Genomic DNA, 16,902 nt, shown 5'->3' on the forward strand with positions numbered 1-16,902 from the left:
CAGTCCCTGAAGGAGGCTGCAGGAAGGCTGCAGAGCGACTGTGCTTTGGAATGAGAGCAGAGCACACAGAGATTGGATGTGAGCAACAAGTTCTGCACCAGGAGGGTGGTTGAGCTCTGGCACAGGCTGCCCAGGGAGGTGGTTGAGGTCCCAGCCCTGCAGATATTCAGAATGAGGCTCAGCAGGGCTCTGGGTGATCTGCTCTGGGGGAGGATGTCCCTGCTGACTGCAGGGGCTTGGACTGGATGAGCTCTGGAGATCCGTTCCAGCCCTGGGGATTCTATGGTTCTGGTGGCACTGCCTTGAAACTCAGTGCCAGGGTGAGCTGCCCTGGGGCTGTGCTCCTGTACCAGGGGCTCAGGACCCTCTGGGGCTGCCCTGGAGCTGTGCTCCTGTGCCAGGGGCTCAGCTCCCTCTGGGGCTGCTCAGGGTTGCCCAAGTTGCTTCCTTTGCTAATGATGGAAAATGTTTCATTGCCTTCCAAGCAGCAACAGCTCCCAAATACTTTCCTGCTTCAGAGAACCACAAACTGCTTGGGGTTGGAAGGGACCTTCAAGATCATCCAGGTGCAACCTCCTGCCATGGGCAGGGACACCTCCCACCTGCCCAGGTTGCTCCAGGCCTCATCCAGCCTGGCCTTGAACACCTCTTGGGAGGGAGCAGCCACCATCTCCCTGGGCAACCTGTGCCACTGTCTCTCTACCCACACGCTCAAGGATTACTCCCTTCTCTGCAGTCTCAATCTCCTTTCTCCCAGCTTCAATCTATTGCCCTCATCCTGCTCTGCTCTGCTGAGGCCTCACTTAGGAGTCCTGTGTGCAGCCTGAGAGCAGCTCTGCCACTGCCAGCCACAGCCTGCCCTGTCCTGCTGGGGCCTAGCCTGTGCCCAGCTGCCTGCCTTGGGCTCTGCAGCCCAGCCAGGATGGCAGCAGGGAGCTCCTGCCCCTTCCAGCAGCTCTCAGCTGCCATTCTCCCAGGCCCTGCTCTCTGCCCTCCAGGGCCCTGGCCCTGCTCTATCAATGCCAGGCCCAAGGCTGGCTCCTGCTCCTCTGCCTGCCCTGCCCTGCCCTCCAGGATCAGGGGGAGATGAGGCTGGCACAGGAGCACTGGGAGGCACTGGAGCCATACTGGGAGCACTGGGACCAAACTGGGAGGCACTGGGAGCCATTCTCCCAGGCCCTGCTCTGGCAGCAGCTGAAGCTGGCCTGGCCTTGCCCAGCAGCACCAGGTGCCAGCAGTGCCCTAGGCAGAGGTGGCCCAGGGCAGCAGCAGGACTCAGCCCAGCAAGGCCCTGACCCTGCCAGGGGGTGTGAGGCACCTGCCAGGCTGGCCCTGCCACAACACTGCAGGGGCCTGTAGGGCACTCTGGGGGAACTACTCAGGTGCTGTCCACCAGGGATGCCCCTGGCACCTCTGGCAGTGCAGAGCTGGGCTGCCAGGGGCTGCAGGAGGGAGGCTGAGGAGGCTCAGTGGCCCTGGCTGGGCTGCAGCTGCTGAAGGCAGGCTGAGCCAGCAGCCCCAGGCAGCCCCAGCCCAGCTGTGCCCAGCCAGAGCTGGGCCTCAGGCAGTGCCAAGTGCAGATGGAAGTGGCCCCCTAAGGATGCCCAGAGCCCAACCAGCAGGTGCTGAGCTGCCAGGGGTGTGCCACTCAGCTGGGGGCTGTGGGCAGACCTGTGCCCAGGGATGGCAGCTTGGCTTTGGGACCTGCCTGCCTGCCCTGCAGCCCCCAGAGAGGGTAGGGCTGTTTGTGGGGGGTGTTGGGGGCTGGGGTGCTGACCCCAACCCCCACAGTAGACCCCCCCAGGACTCCCGACAGAGGAGCAGCTCTGGGCAACTGCAGCCTGAAAAGAGGCTGCAGGGACAGCTGGGACCAGAGGTGCCACCCTCCATGGCCACCCCTCACCCAAAACCAACTAAGAAACCACCCCACAAGCCCTGGGGCCATTTGGGGATCTCAGAGGTCATTTTGGGCATCCAGGGGAACCATCTTGGGGTCCCTGGGGGCAATTTGGAGATGCCAGCAGGGAAACTAAGTAAGGAGTCCATGGAAAGGATTCTGGGGTCCCAAGCTGCTATTTGAAGTTCCTTGGAGGCCATTGTAGGGTCCTGGGCCCCACTGGGGGCATCCCCATCGGGGAACATTCTGAGTTCCAGGACCCATTCTGGGATCCCCCAGGGCCATTTTTGAGTCCAGTAGAATATTTTAAAGGATCCAGAGGAGCACTTTTGGGTCCATGTTCAGTTTCCATTGCTAATGTGGCCTGGAGCTCCATGGCCTCCACATGGTGGGGAGGGAGACCCCCAAAACCCAATGGGTCCCCCAAAATCACAGGGTTCCCCCTCACAAGTCAGGGGACCCCAAAACTAAACACCTGGGGGGGGGAATCTGGAACTCCTGTGGAGCAGCACAGGGGGCAGGGGGGTTGGGGGCATCCTGCAATTAGAGGGTCCCCAAAACCATGCAATGGGGCTGGGGTCACTTGAGGTACTGCTGGCAGCACAGGACTGGGCTCAGCAGACCCCCACAGGAAGGGGGTGGAGTGCACAGAGACCTTTGATGCCACCACCCCTAGCACAGCCAAACCACCCCAGAGCTGCCACCAGCCCCAGGCGCTCCTAAGCTCAGGATCAGCACAGCACCCACGGTTGCCACCCCCACGGCAGCCAGGGCACAGCCTGGCCTGGGCTCCCCCCCTGGGCCTGGCCCTCAGCCCAGCCGCTGCCCTTTAGCACAGCAGCCGCCGGGCACCTGCCAGCACAAAGCCTCCAAACCCCCAGAGCTCCCCACAGGAGCCTCTGCTGCAATCCAGCCCCCACGCTGCCCCCTACCTCTCCTTGCCACAGCAGCCCCCAGAGCGCCGCTGCCAGCTCAGCTCTGCTGCCAGGGCAGCAGTGAGCAGAGGGGGCCGGGGCCAGGGAGCCAGGGCCAGGGCCAGCCCCTGCAGGGGACTGGCCCAGGCCCAAGGCTTTGGGCTTGGGCTTGGCCTGGTGGGGCCTGGTCTCACAACACAGCCCAGGAACAGCCTCGGAGCCATTTGGAATCGAAGAAGAAGGAATTTTCCCCAAAGCCCGGTGAGAGGTGTGACTCGGCTGACTTGGAGTGAGAAGTACCCAGAAGTTCCAGTTGGTTGTCACCTGCCAGAACCACACACGGTTGGAAGTCAGCTTGGTGCCTGAACGTCACGAGACGTCCTGGAACAAAACTAAGTCCGCACGTGCGAGGCAGCAAGGTCAGAGCAAGGACAACCGAGGAAGACCACTGACTGCATCCCACGGCCACCCGAGAGGGAAGGGGGAGACCCTCGGAGCGCGACTGCGGCTGCACAAGGCACCAGAACTAAGGGGAGGAGGCTTCTGGGGTCTTCTCCAAGCAAGCATTTGCACATGTCTGTGAGCCGGGGTATAAAAGGTGAGGAGCTGTCCTGTGCGGGGTGGGTGCAGGGGAGCTGAGGCACCGCCACACCCAGTGCTGTTGGCTGTGCTGTGGTTACCCACACAGGGACGTCCCCACGGGGGTGTCAATAAAGGTCGCTTGGGTTATTGACTTGGCTCAAGGCATCTTTGTAACACCTCAAAGGGACTTAAGGCAAAGGAGAGAGAGTAGGGAGGGGCAGAGACAGAACCTGACTGGATGGCAGCAGATCCACAGGAGACAGGCACAGGCCACAGGGAGCAGGCCTGGAGCAGGCCTGGAGCAGGCCTGGACTGGGTGCAGCAGGCCTGGCCTCACCCTGTCCCCAGGACTCCCACTGCCATCCTGGCACAAAGGGGACAGTGGGGGGACAGGGAGAGGACAGTGGGGGGGGGGGGGCGCAGGGGACACTGGGGGGTGGCAGCCACTGTCCTCTCCTCCCCCTCAGGACAGAGGTCCCAGGGTCCCATAGAGCTGTGCCAGGGTCCGGCCCAGGGCAGGGCCCAGGGACCTGTGGGGAGAAGAGATAGGAGAGTGAGGATGGGACTGGGGGGGACTGGGTTTGGGGACTGGGAGGGGACTGGAAGGGACTGGAAGGGGACTGGAAGGGAGTGGGAGGGACTGGGAGGGGACTGGAAAGGAGTGGGAGGGTCTCACCTGTTGGGGGGGTCTCTGGGCAGGGCCCCCAGCAGCTTCTCCCCCTCCTGGGGGTCCTTGCAGTTCCGGAGGGCTTCCAGTAAGCTGGGGGGGGGATTGGGGCCCAACTATTTCAGACCAGTTCCCCACCAGTCCCTCCTAATCCCCTCCCAGTCCCCTCCCATTCCTCTCCCAATCCCCTCACAGTCCCTCCCAAACCCCTCCCAGTCCCTCCCAATCCCCTCCCAGTCTCCTCTCAATCCCCTCCCAGTCCCTCCCAGTCCCCTCCCAATCCCCTCCTAGTCCCTCCCAATCCCCTCCCAGTCCCCCCTAGTCTCTCCCAGTACCTGGCTGGGGTTGGGAAGCAGCTCAGGACCCCTCTGGCCACCCCGGGGCTGACTCCCCTGACCTGCAGCAGCTGCCTGGCAAAGACCTCCCCCACAGTCTGGGGCTGAGGAGGGAACCAATCAGCCTGGGGGCCCCCCAGGAACCCCCCCCAGACCCCAGACCCCCCCTTAGGGCTGGCTCCCCCAAGCCTCCATTTGCCCTCCCCCCATTTTACCTCCACCCCCTAAGGACCTCTGTGCCACCCCCAGACCCCCACCCCCCCTTCAGGGAATCCCCCCGACCCCATTTCATCCCCCCTGACCCCTATTTATTCCTCCAGCCCCCTCCCCCCCACAGATCCTATTTTGACACCCCCCCCAGGAAGCCCTTTTCCCCCCCCATTTTACCCACTTGGGGACCCCCTTTGCTCCCCCCCAGACCCCATTTTACCCCCTGCAGACCCCAATCCACCCTAGGGACCCCTGTGCCCCCCCCCAAGACTCCTCACCCCATTTTGCCCCGCCCCTACCCCCAATCTCCACCTTAAGACCCTCCCCAGGCCCTCAGACCCCCCTTCAAACCCCCCTCAACCCTCCTAGATCCCATTTTGCCCCCCCCAACCCCCAATCCTGCCCTTAGGACCTCCCACACCCCCCCCCCCCCCCTTAAGCCCCCCCTACCTGAAACTCAACCCCTCCCTTAAGACCACCTCACAGACCCCCAACCCCCACCTTAGGACTCCCCCAGGCCCCAAAATACCCCTTTGGGACCCCCCCCAACGCCTCCAGACCCCCTTTGCCCCCCCAGATGCCTCCCCCCCCTTACCCTGCTCTTGGCCCCCTCCTCCCTCAGCCTGTCCCAGGTGAGGAGGGGGCAGGGGACCCCCGGGGGGGGCAGCTCAGGGGGACCCCTCCCATCCAAATCCCCAAGCCAAGCCTGCAGGGGGCGCCCCTGGGGGAACAGAAAAGGACCCAAAGTGACCCAAAAGGACCCAAAATGGACCCAAAGGGACCCAAAATGACAAAAATGGACTGAAAGTGACCCAAAATGACCTGAAGTGATTCTAAAGGAACACAAAATTACCCAAAGTGACCTAAAATGACACAAAATAGACACGAAATGAGCCAAAACGGACACAAGTGACATCAAAGTGACTCAAAGTGACCCAAAACAACTAAAATGGACACAAAGTGAGCCAGAATGACAAAAAATGGACACAAAGTGACCTAAAGTGACCCAAAATGATCCAAAGTGAATAAAAACGGAACCAAAATGACCAAAAACAGACACAAAGTGACCTAGAATGACCCAAAGTGATCCAAAATGACCCAAAGCGACATAAAATGACCACAAATGGACATAAAGTGACACAAAGTGACCAAAAATGGACCCCAAGTGACTAAAAACAGACACAAAGTGACCCAAAATGAGCCAAACCAACCTAAAATGATCCAAAATAGACCCAAAGTGACCCAAAATGGAAATAAAATGACCCAAAAAGAGCCAGAGTGACCCAAAGTGACCCAAATTTGGTCCCCAATCAGCCCACAGCAACCCAGTTGGAATTGGTATGGGACCAGTAAGGACCAGTAACAGACTTGGGAGCTCCAGTGCCTCCCAGTACAGGCTGGGAAGGCTTCCCAGTGCTCACAGTGTGCCCTCCCATGCTCCCAGTATGGGCTGGGAATCAGTCCCAGTGCTCCCAGTGCCCCCAGTAAGGCTTCCCAGTAAGGCCTCCCACTGCTCCCAGTAAGGGTTGGGAACCAGTCCCAGTGCTCCCAGTATGAATGAGAACCATTTCCAGAGCCCTCAGTATGGACTGGGACCCATTCTCAATGCTCCCAATATGGGCTGGGTCTCACTCCCCATGTTCCCAGTATGGATGGGACCCATTCCCAGTGCTCCCAGAGCTCCCAGTAGGCCTCACCGAGTATCTCCTCTGCAGTCCATCCCCCAGGGCCGCCAGGAAGGCAGCAGAGTGCTCAGGGCCCTTGGTCCAGCGCAGCAGGAACCCATCCGACACCTGCCCAGTACACACCAGTACACACCAGTACGCACCGGTATGCACTGGGGCACACCAGTACACAGCAGCACACACCAGTACGCACCAGCACACACCAGCACACACCAGTACACACTGGTACACACCAGTACACACCAGTACACACCAGTACACACCGGTACACACCAGTACACACCGGTACGCACCGGTACACACCAGTACACACCGGTACGCACCGGTACGCACCGGTACGCACCGGGGCACACCAGTACACACCAGTACGCACCGGTATGCACTGGGGCACACCAGTACACAGCAGCACACACCAGTACGCACCAGCACACACCGGTACACACCAGAACACACCGGCACACACCAGTACACACCAGTACACACCGGCACACACCAGCACACACCTGTACACACCAGCACACAGCAGTACACACCAGCACACACCAGTACGCACCAGCACACACCAGCACACACCAGCACACACCAGTACGCACCGGCACGCACCAGCACACACCAGCACACACCAGTACGCACCGGTACACACCAGCACACACCAGCACACACCAGCACACACCAGTACACACCGGCACACACCAGCACACACCAGCACACACCGGTACACACCAGCACACACCAGCACACACCAGTACACACCGGTACACACCGGCACACACCAGCACGCACCAGCACGCACCAGTACACATCAGTACACACCAGCACACACCGGTACACACCAGCACACACCAGCACACACCAGCACACACCAGCACGCACCAGCACACACCAGTACGCACCAGCACACACCAGTACACACCAGCACGCACCAGCACGCACCAGCACGCACCAGTACACATCAGCACACACCGGTACACACCAGCACACACCAGCACACACCAGCACACACCAGTACACACCAGCACGCACCAGCACGCACCAGTACACATCAGTACACACCGGCACACACCGGTACACACCAGCACACACCAGCACACACCAGCACACACCAGTACACACCAGCACACACCAGCACGCACCAGTACACCAGCACACCAGCACACACCGGTACACACCAGCACGCACCAGCACGCACCAGTACACATCAGTACACACCAGCACACACCGGTACACACCAGCACACACCAGCACACACCAGCACGCACCAGCACGCACCAGTACGCACCAGCACACACCAGTACGCACCAGCACGCACCAGCACACACCAGCACACACCAGTACACACCGGTACACACCGGCACACACCAGCACACACCAGTACACATCAGTACACACCAGCACACCGGCACACACCCGCACACACCAGCACACAGCAGCACGCACCAGTACACACCAGCACACACCAGCACGCACCAGCACGCACCAGCACACACCAATACACACCAGTACACACCAGCACGCACCAGCACACACCAGTACACACCAGTACACACCAGTACACACCGGCACACACCAGTACACACCAGCACACCAGTACACACCAGCACACACCAGTACACACCAGCACACACCGGTACACACCGGCACACACCAGCACACACCAGTACGCACCAGCACACACCAATACACACCAGTACACACCAGCATGCACCAGCACACACCAGTACACACCAGTACACACCAGTACACACCGGCACACACCAGCACACACCAGTACACACCAGTACACACCAGCACACACCAGTACACACCAGCACACACCTGCACACAGCAGTGCACACCAGTACACACCAGTGTACACCAGCACATACCAGCACACACCGGTACACACCAGCACACACAAGTACGCACCAGCACACACCAATACACACCAGTACACACCAGCACGCACCAGCACACACCAGTACGCACCAGTACACACCAGTACACACCAGTACACACCGGCACACACCAGTACACACCAGTACACACCAGCACACACCAGCACACAGCAGTGCACACCAGTACACACCAGTACGCACCAGCACACACCAGTACACACCAGCACACACCAGTACACACCAGCACACACCAGCACACACCAGCACACAGCAGTGCACACCAGTACACACCAGTACGCACCAGCACACACCAGTACACACCAGCACACACCAGTACACACCAGTACACACCAGCACACACCAGTACACACCAGCACACACCTGCACACAGCAGTGCACACCAGTACACACCAGGGTACACCAGCACATACCAGCACACACCAGCACACACCAGTACACACCAGCACACACCAGTACGCACCAGCACACACCAGTACACACCAGTACACACCAGTACACACCGGCACACACCAGCACACACCAGTACACACCAGTACACACCAGCACACACCAGTACACACCAGCACACACCAGTACACACCAGCACACACCTGCACACAGCAGTGCACACCAGTACACACCAGTGTACACCAGCACATACCAGCACACACCAGCACACACCAGTACACACCGGCACACACCGGTACACACCAGCACACACCAGTACGCACCAGCACACACCAATACACACCAGTACACACCAGCACGCACCAGCACACACCAGTACGCACCAGTACACACCAGTACACACCAGTACACACCGGCACACACCAGTACACACCAGTACACACCGGCACACACCGGCACACACCAGTACACACCAGTACACACCAGCACACACCAGCACACAGCAGTGCACACCAGTACACACCAGTACGCACCAGCACACACCAGTACACACCAGCACACACCAGTACACACCAGTACACACCAGCACACACCAGCACACACCAGCACACACCAGCACACAGCAGTGCACACCAGTACACACCAGTACGCACCAGCACACACCAGTACACACCAGCACACACCAGTACACACCAGTACACACCAGCACACACCAGTACACACCAGCACACACTTGCACACAGCAGTGCACACCAGTACACACCAGTGTACACCAGCACATACCAGCACACACCAGCACACACCAGTACGCACCAGCACACACCAGTACACACCAGTACACACCAGTACACACCGGCACACACCAGCACACACCAGTACACACCAGCACGCACCAGTACACACCAGCACACACCAGCACACACCAGCACACACCGGTACACACCGGCACACACCAGCACGCACCAGCACACACCAGCACACACCAGCACGCACCAGTACACACCGGCACACACCAGCACGCACCAGCACACACCAGCACACACCAGCACACACCGGTACACACCGGCACACACCAGCACACACCAGCACACACCGGTACACACCGGCACACACCAGCACACACCAGTACGCACCAGCACACACCAATACACACCAGTACACACCAGCACGCACCAGCACACACCAGCACACACCAGTACACACCAGTACACACCAGTACACACCGGCACACACCGGCACACACCAGCACACACCAGTACACACCAGTACACACCAGCACACACCAGTACACACCAGCACACACCAGCACACACCTGCACACAGCAGTGCACACCAGTTCACACCAGTGTACACCAGCACATACCAGCACACACCAGCACACACCAGTACACACCGGCACACACCGGTACACACCAGCACACACCAGCACACACCAGTACGCACCAGCACGCACCAATACACACCAGTACACACCAGCACGCACCAGCACACACCAGTACACACCAGTACACACCAGTACACACCGGCACACACCAGTACACACCAGTACACACCAGCACACACCAGCACACAGCAGTGCACACCAGTACACACCAGTACACACCAGTACGCACCAGCACACACCAATACACACCAGTACACACCAGCACGCACCAGCACACACCAGTACACACCAGTACACACCAGTACACACCGGCACACACCAGTACACACCAGTACACACCAGCACACACCAGCACACACCAGCACACAGCAGTGCACACCAGTACACACCAGTACGCACCAGCACACACCAGTACACACCAGCACACACCAGCGCACACCAGTACACACCAGTACACACCAGCACACACCAATACACACCAGCACACACCGGCACACACCAGTGTACACCAGTACACACCAGCACACACCAGCACACAGCAGTGCACACCAGTACACACCAGTACGCACCAGCACACACCAGTGCACACCAGTACACACCAGTACGCACCAGCACACACCAGTACACACCAGTGCACACCAGTACACACCAGTACGCACCAGCACACACCAGCACATACCAGTGCACACCAGTACATACCAGTGTACACCAGTACACACCAGCACACACCAGTGCACACCAGTACATACCAGTACACACCAGCACACACCTGCACACAGCAGTGCACACCAGTACACACCAGTACGCACCAGCACACACCAGTACACACCAGCACACACCAGTGCACACCAGTACATACCAGTGTACACCAGTACACACCAGCACACAGCAGTGCACACCAGTACATACCAGTACACACCAGCACACACCAGCGCACAGCAGTGCACACCAGTACATACCAGTGTACACCAGTACACACCAATATACACCAGTACACACCAATCTGCACCAGTACACACCAATTAGGCACCAATTAGAGCAGTACACACCAGTACTCACCAGTTAGAGACCAATGCCCTTCCATCCCCTTCCAGTCCCTCCCATTCCCTTCCCAGTCCCCTCCCAGTCTATCCCAATCCCCTCCCAGTCCCTCCCAGTCCCTCCCAGTACCTGTGTGCTGGCCGCGGCCTGGCGCAGGGTGCGGAGGGGCACTGGGAGCTGCTGCCCCCTGCTGGGCATCTCCAGGAGGTAGATTGGGCAGCGCAGGCCGCAGCGCCCCAGACGGAACTGGGAGGGCACCAGTATGGGCCAGTAAGGACCAGTATGTAGCAGTAGGCACCAGGATGAGCCAGGACAGCACAGAACTGGGGCTCCCAGTGCCTCCCAGTCACACCAGTAACACCCAGTACTCACCCCAGCCACCCACACACTGACCGAGTCTCAACTGGGAGGGCACCAGTATGGACCAGTAAGGACCAGTATGGACCAGTAAACATGACTAAGAGCTAGGGAAGCAGAGAATTTGGGCTCCCAGTACCTCCCAGTCCCTCCCAGTGCCATCCAGTCTCTCCCAGTGCCTCTCAGTCCCTCCCAATGCCATCCAGTCCCTCCCAGTACCTTCTGCTCCCGGTACCTCCCATCACAGATGCTGCTGCCTAGGTCCGAGGCTGTTTTCCTCTCCACCACCCAGTCCAGGACCAGCTCCCGGGGGGCCCTGCCTGGGGGTGACCCAGTATGGACCAGTATGGACCAGTTCCCCTCCAAATACCCTCCCATTCCCCTCCCAGTGCCCACCAGTATCAACCAGTTCATCCCAGTAGCTGCCGGGGCTTCCAAAGCCACTCCCAGTCCCTCCCTGTGACATCCCAGTGCTCACCAGTCCCATCCCAGTGCCTCCCAGTGACATCTCAGTACTCACCAGTCCCATCCCAGTCCCTCCCTGTGACATCCCAGTGCCTCCCAGTGACATCTCAGTGCTCGCCAGTCCCATCCCAGTGCCTCCCATTCCCTTCCTGTGACATCCCAGTGCTCACCAGTCCCATCCCAGTGCCTCCCAGTGACATCTCAGTATTCACCAGTCCCATCCCAGTGCCTCCCAGTCCCTCCCTGTGACATCCCAGTGCTCACCAGTCCCATCCCAGTGCCTCCCAGTCCATCCCTGTGACATCCCAGTGCTCACCAGTCCCCTCCCAGCACCTCCCAATCCCCTCCCAGACCCCTCTTCGCACCTCCCAGTGCCCCCCCAGTCCCTCCCAGTCCCCCCCAGTACCTGGGACTGGGTTCCTCTCCCTGGCCACCCACAGGAAGTCTCCCACGGGAAGTCTTCTCCTCAGGACCTGCCTGGAGCGGCTGAGCAGGGCTGGGACCAGGCCCCGCAAGCGACCCCCCCTGGGGGGCAGCAGCAGTGTCAGATGGGGGCGGGGCTTGGACCGGAGGGGTGGGGCTTGACACAATGGGGGGTGTGGTCTCCACCCCCCCACCCTCTTCTTTTTCAGACCAGTAGGACTGAGGGTTTAGCCATGGAACTGATTGAGCCCAGGCTGGAAGTGGGTGGGGCTATGGCAGGAAGTGGGCAGGACTTCACTCAGAAGTGGGTGGGGCTTTGGCAGGAAGTGGATGGAGTTTTGTGCCGGAAGTGGGCATGGGTTAGATCAAAGTAGCAGAGCTTAGACCAGGAGAGGAAGAAGGCAGAGTCCAGACAGAGAGTGGGCGTGGTTTGGGGCAGTAGGGGGCGGGGCTTAGCCCAGAAGAGAGTTTGGAAGGGCTGGGGGAGGTTACACTGGAAGTGGGCAGGGCTTTAGACCCAGAGGGGTGCAGTGCTCAGACCAGAAGTGGGCGTGGTTAAATCAGAAGTGGGTGGGGCTTAGACCGGAAGTGGATCAGGGGTTGGACTGAAACCAGGAAGTGTTAAAGTGTAAGGAAAGAAATTGAGATGGGGGAAAGGGAAGGGGCTAGCCCCGGGAGGGGGCGTGGCTTACACAGGGTAGGGGGTGGACCTTACTCTGGAAGGGGCTGGGAGTCTTAAGCAGGAAGTGGGCAGGGCCTAGGCCGGAAGTGGGTGGGGCTTAGAGCAGAAGGGCTGCAGGTAAGGCTGAAAGGGGGGGGGTTGGACTGGAGGGGGGCAGAATTGGGACTAAAAAGGGGCGTGGCTTAGACCAGAAGAAGGCGGGGCTTAGGTTTGACATGGAGGAGGTTAGCATGGAAGGGGGTGGGGCTTAGAGCAGAAAAGGGCAGGGCTTGGGAGGGAGGAGCTAGAGAGGAAGGGAGCAAAGTTTAGGCTGAGGTAGAGGAGATGAGGAAGGGTTGGGCCAGAAGAGGGCGGGGCTTGGGCTAGAAGTGGGCGGGGTTTCCTTTTTCAGGCTGGAAATAGTGAGGGCTTAGGCATGAAAGGGGTGGGGACTGGACCCGAAGTGGGTGGGGCTTCCTAAAAAAGAGGTAGGGCTGGTGGTGGAAGAGGGTGGGGCTTATATGGGGAACTGACTGGAATTTCAGCTGGAAGAGGGCAGGGCTTAGACAGGAAGGGGCAGGGTAGTGTAGACTTGAAGGGAAGGAGTTTGATCAGAGGGGGTGGGGCTTAGACAGGAAGTGGGTGCAGTTTAGCCCAGGGGTTGTCGTTTAGACTGGAAGTGAGTGGGGTTTAGACAAGAAGGGGGCAGGGGTTAGACTGGGGGTGTGGTCTGGGCCAGAAGTGGGTGTGGCTGGGCCAGAAATGGGCGTGGCTAGGGCTGGCAGTGGGCAGTACCCGCACTCCTCAGTGACGTCAGCACACAGGATCAGGTCGTAGGAGCCTGGCTGCAGTGTGAAGGGGCTGGGGGGCACCAGGGAGTCCCAGTAAGGCACCAGTAAGGTATCAGTAAGGTACCAGTAAGGCACTGGGGCCTCCCAGTAAGGCATCAGTTAGAGAAAAGCTGAAACCAGCAGCTCCCAGTCACACCCAGTGCCTCCCAGAAACCAACCCCCAGTGGCTTCTAATGTTCCTAGTAACCCCCAGTACCTCCCAGTAACCACCTCCAGTACCTCCCAGTGCTCCCAATAACCACCCCGAGTATTTCCAGTACCTCCCAGTAACCCCTAGTACCTCCCAGTGTCTCACCCTGGGGCCGAAGGGAGGTCACTTCCCTCATCCTCCAGCAGGGGGAGCTCTGTGCTGGGCAGAGCTTGAGGGGAGGTCTCGACCAATTGCAGGGCCAGGAGCCGCCCACGTGGGGTCAGGGAGTACCTGGGCAGGAATGAGGTCAGCCCAGGACCTCCCAGTACAGACCAATAGCAACCAGTGACCCCCAGATCCCCTCCCAGTCACCCCCAGTCCCCTCCCAGTGACCCCCATTCCCTCCCAGTCGCCCCCAGTCCCCTCCCAGTCACCCCCAGTCCCTCCCAGTGACCCCCAGTCCCCTCCCAGTCACCCCCAATCCCTCCCAGTCACCCCCAGTCCCTCCCAGTGACCCCCAGTCCCCTCCCAGTGACCCCCAATCCTTCCCAGTTGCCTCCAGTCCCTCACCGGGGGGGGTGGCTGTGGCGCTCTGCCAGTTGCCGCCTCAGGAGGTCTCTCAGCGCCACCTGCTGGACGGAAGCAGCCAATGCAGGATCCTCCCCTGGGCCCTCCTGGCCCTTACTGGTCCTTACTGGTGTCACTTACGGGGCTCAGGGGCAGGTCGCAGAGGGGCTGGGCCAGCTGCAGCAGCTCCTCCGCTCTGATTGGCTCAGAGCTCTGAGGGGGCGAAGCTTCCGGTTAAGCTGGGGGGGGCTTCCCAGTGCCCTCCCAGTCCACCCCAGTGCCTACCAGTACAAACCAGTAGCCTCAAAAACCCTTCCCAGTCCCCCCCCAGTGCCTCCCACTTGCTTCCAGTCCATTCCAGTGCCCGCAGACTGCCTCCCAGTTCCCTCCCAGTCATTCCCAGTCCCTCTACATCCACTCCCAGCACCCTCCCAGTACCCACCAGTATCAACCAGGCCCCACAAAATCCCCTTCCAGGCACCTCCCAGTGCCCCCCAGTTTCCCCTAATCCCCTCCCAGTCCCTCCCAGTCTCTCCCACAGCCCCACCCCCTCACCTTGAGCAGGGCCAATAGGAGGGCAAAGCCCCGAGAGCGGGGACGGGGCTTGTAGTCACGTGGTGGACAGGCCTGGGTGGTAGTGGTGACATCACTTCCTGTCTGGGCCTCAGTTCTGGTGGGGGGGCTGGGGGGGAGGCCTTGCTCTGGGATTGGAGAAGGAGAGATGCAAATGAGGATGCAAACGAGGCTGGGACCCTCCCAGTCCCTCCCAGTCCCTCCGCACCTGCTCGGTGCCTCCTCAGCCTCTGCTGCAGTCTGTGGCAGAGTCGAGGCCCAAAGTGCTTCAGGATGGCAGCAGCAGAGCCTGAGCTCAGGGGCAGAGGATACAGAGCCAGGGAGCGCAGGGCCTGCAGGCACCCAGCACCCATCAGGGCACCCATCAGGGCACCCAGCAGAGGCACCCAGCACCCAAGGGATCCACCAGCACCCAGCAGGGCACCCAGCACCCAGTAGAGCCCCCAGCACCCATGGGATCCCCCAGCACCCAGCAGAGCCCCCAGCACCCAAGAGATCCCCCAGCACCCAGCAGGGCACCCAGCACGGCACCCAGCACCCAAGGGATCCCCCAGCACCCAGCAGAGCCCCCAGCACCCATGGGATCCCCCAGCACCCAGCAGAGCCCCCAGCACCCAAGAAATCTCCCAGCACCCATCAGGGCACCCAGCAGAGGCCCCACCACCCATGGGATCCCCCAGCACCCATGGGGTCCCCCAGCACCCATAGGACCCCCCCGAAGGACCCAGAGACCCCCAGCACCCAGGGGACCTTCCCCGGCCCCCCCCCCCAGCACCCATGGGACTCCCCCGGGGTCTACAGAGCAAGGAGCAAAGGGTACAGGGCCTGGGGGGGAGGGCACCCAGCACCCATGGGAACCCCTAGCCCCTGTAGGACCCCGCCCAGACATCACAGGAACCCTCAGCCCCCCCCTCCGCAGCACCCATGGGACCCCGCAGGACCCTTAGGGACCCCTCCCAGGAGCCCTTCCAGCACCCACAGGCCCCCCCCGACCACCCCAGCCCTCCCCCCAGCACCCATAGGACCAGCCCAGGGTCCCCCCAGCATCTATGGGACCCCCACAGGCCCCCATCCCCAGAGCCTCACCACCACCCCTAGGATCCCCAGCACCCATGGGACCCCCTCAGCCCCTATGGGAGCCCTCAGGACTCACAGGGACCCCCCCGGACCCTTCCCAGACCTCCTCCCCAGCCCCAGGCCCCCCCCAGGCCCTTCCCCCACCCTCTCGTAGGCCTTGGCCGCCCTGGTGCCCGCGGCCTGCTCCTTCCACTCCCGCAACCACAGAGTGAAGAGAGGATTAGGGGAGGAGCGGGGCGTGCGGCGGCGCCGGCGGCGGCCGGGGGAGGGCAGAGCGGAACCGGCGGCGGCCGAGGCTTCCTCCATGGCCTGGAGCGGGGCCCAGGGAAGCGGCGCCGAAGAATTTCCCGCCCGGGGCAGAGCCAACCGAAAGTGGAGGGAGGAGCTGAGAGGTGATTGGCTGATGCGGGAGGCACGGGAGTGGAGGACTCCACTCAGTCGCCTGCTCCGGAAGCCTCAGAGCCACTCTAGGCCCCACTGGAGGCCTCTCTCGACTGCTCTGGAGGCCTGAGGCCTCTTCTGTCGCCCCCTAGGGGCAGGAAGGGTCAAGTGCAGCACAACAAAACTTTTTTTATTGTTTTACAAAACCCTTTTGGGGGGAGGGGTCAGCCCCAGCCCCCCCTCAAAACTCCCCCAGACCCCCACGAATCGACTCAGACCAAAATGTCTCAAACACCCCAAAAAGGGACTCCAAGGCCCCAGAATTGCCCCAGCCCCTCCTCCCCATGCAATTCTGCCCCTCCCCCCCCCCCGTAGGGGAGGGGCAATGTCAGTAGAGCCTCCCCCGAAGTTGGGGGGGAG

General features: G+C 60.8%; 1 protein-coding gene across 1 annotated transcript; it reads right to left on the minus strand.

Annotated features, from left to right (window-relative positions):
* Window positions 1-3,856: 3,856 nt before the first annotated feature.
* On the minus strand, window positions 3,857-16,407 carry MUS81 (MUS81 structure-specific endonuclease subunit). Its single transcript, XM_054398527.1, has 17 exons — window positions 16,246-16,407; window positions 15,233-15,356; window positions 15,007-15,152; window positions 14,570-14,664; window positions 14,050-14,175; window positions 13,699-13,764; window positions 12,226-12,344; window positions 11,574-11,674; window positions 11,127-11,243; window positions 10,816-10,959; window positions 10,636-10,725; window positions 6,580-6,672; window positions 6,303-6,398; window positions 5,201-5,326; window positions 4,396-4,499; window positions 4,070-4,153; window positions 3,857-3,923 (listed from the first exon to the last, which is right to left on the minus strand). The coding sequence occupies exons 1-17, from the start codon at window positions 16,405-16,407 to the stop codon at window positions 3,857-3,859; spliced, it is 1,860 nt and encodes a 619-aa protein (XP_054254502.1).
* Between the last annotated feature and the right edge of the window lie 495 nt (window positions 16,408-16,902).

This window comes from Indicator indicator, unplaced genomic scaffold (assembly GCF_027791375.1).
Source record: "Indicator indicator isolate 239-I01 unplaced genomic scaffold, UM_Iind_1.1 iindUn_scaffold_63, whole genome shotgun sequence".
Lineage (NCBI taxonomy): Eukaryota > Metazoa > Chordata > Aves > Piciformes > Indicatoridae > Indicator > Indicator indicator.

Excerpts from the sequence above, each read along its gene's own strand:
- MUS81 (XM_054398527.1), bottom strand. The coding sequence starts at position 16,407 with ATGGAGGAAGCCTCGGCCGCCGCCGGTTCCGCTCTGCCCTCCCCCGGC. Across the intron at positions 4,500-5,200 it reads AGGAGGGGGCCAAGAGCAGG|CCCCAGACTGTGGGGGAGGT; the intron begins GTAAGGGGGGGG and ends TTCCCTCCTCAG. Across the intron at positions 4,154-4,395 it reads TGCTTCCCAACCCCAGCCAG|CTTACTGGAAGCCCTCCGGA; the intron begins GTACTGGGAGAG and ends TCCCCCCCCCAG.